We start from the raw sequence: 238 nt of genomic DNA on the forward strand, positions 1-238 counted from the left end.
CGCCCCGGAACCCCGCCATCAGCAGCGCCTGCGTGGAGTTGTACATCTTCACGTCGATCAGGCCCTTCCGGATGGTCTCGCTGACTTTGGCGCCCAGGAGGACGGAGCCCACGGTCTCAAAGATGCTGGCCAGGACGCAGGCTTGCCGGAGGGTCACCACCCCCGAGCCCACCGCCGTGCCGAAGGAGTTGGCCACGTCGTTGGCGCCGACGGAGAAGGCCAGGATGAAGGCGATGAT

The 238-nt window shown here is 66.4% G+C and overlaps 1 protein-coding gene across 1 annotated transcript in view; it reads right to left on the minus strand.

Moving 5' to 3' along the window:
• Positions 1 to 238, minus strand: part of SLC20A1 (solute carrier family 20 member 1) — a gene marked incomplete at its 5' end in the record, with an annotated part of 8834 nt that extends 8596 nt beyond the window's left edge. Inside the window, one exon of the mRNA XM_035901646.1 lies at positions 4 to 238. Coding sequence (XP_035757539.1) covers positions 4 to 238 — 235 coding nt within the window. The remainder of the gene's footprint in view (positions 1 to 3) is intronic.

Source organism: Egretta garzetta, unplaced genomic scaffold (genome assembly GCF_000687185.1).
Source record: "Egretta garzetta isolate BGI_Z169 unplaced genomic scaffold, ASM68718v1 scaffold609, whole genome shotgun sequence".
In the NCBI taxonomy this organism is placed as follows: Eukaryota; Metazoa; Chordata; class Aves; order Pelecaniformes; family Ardeidae; genus Egretta; species Egretta garzetta.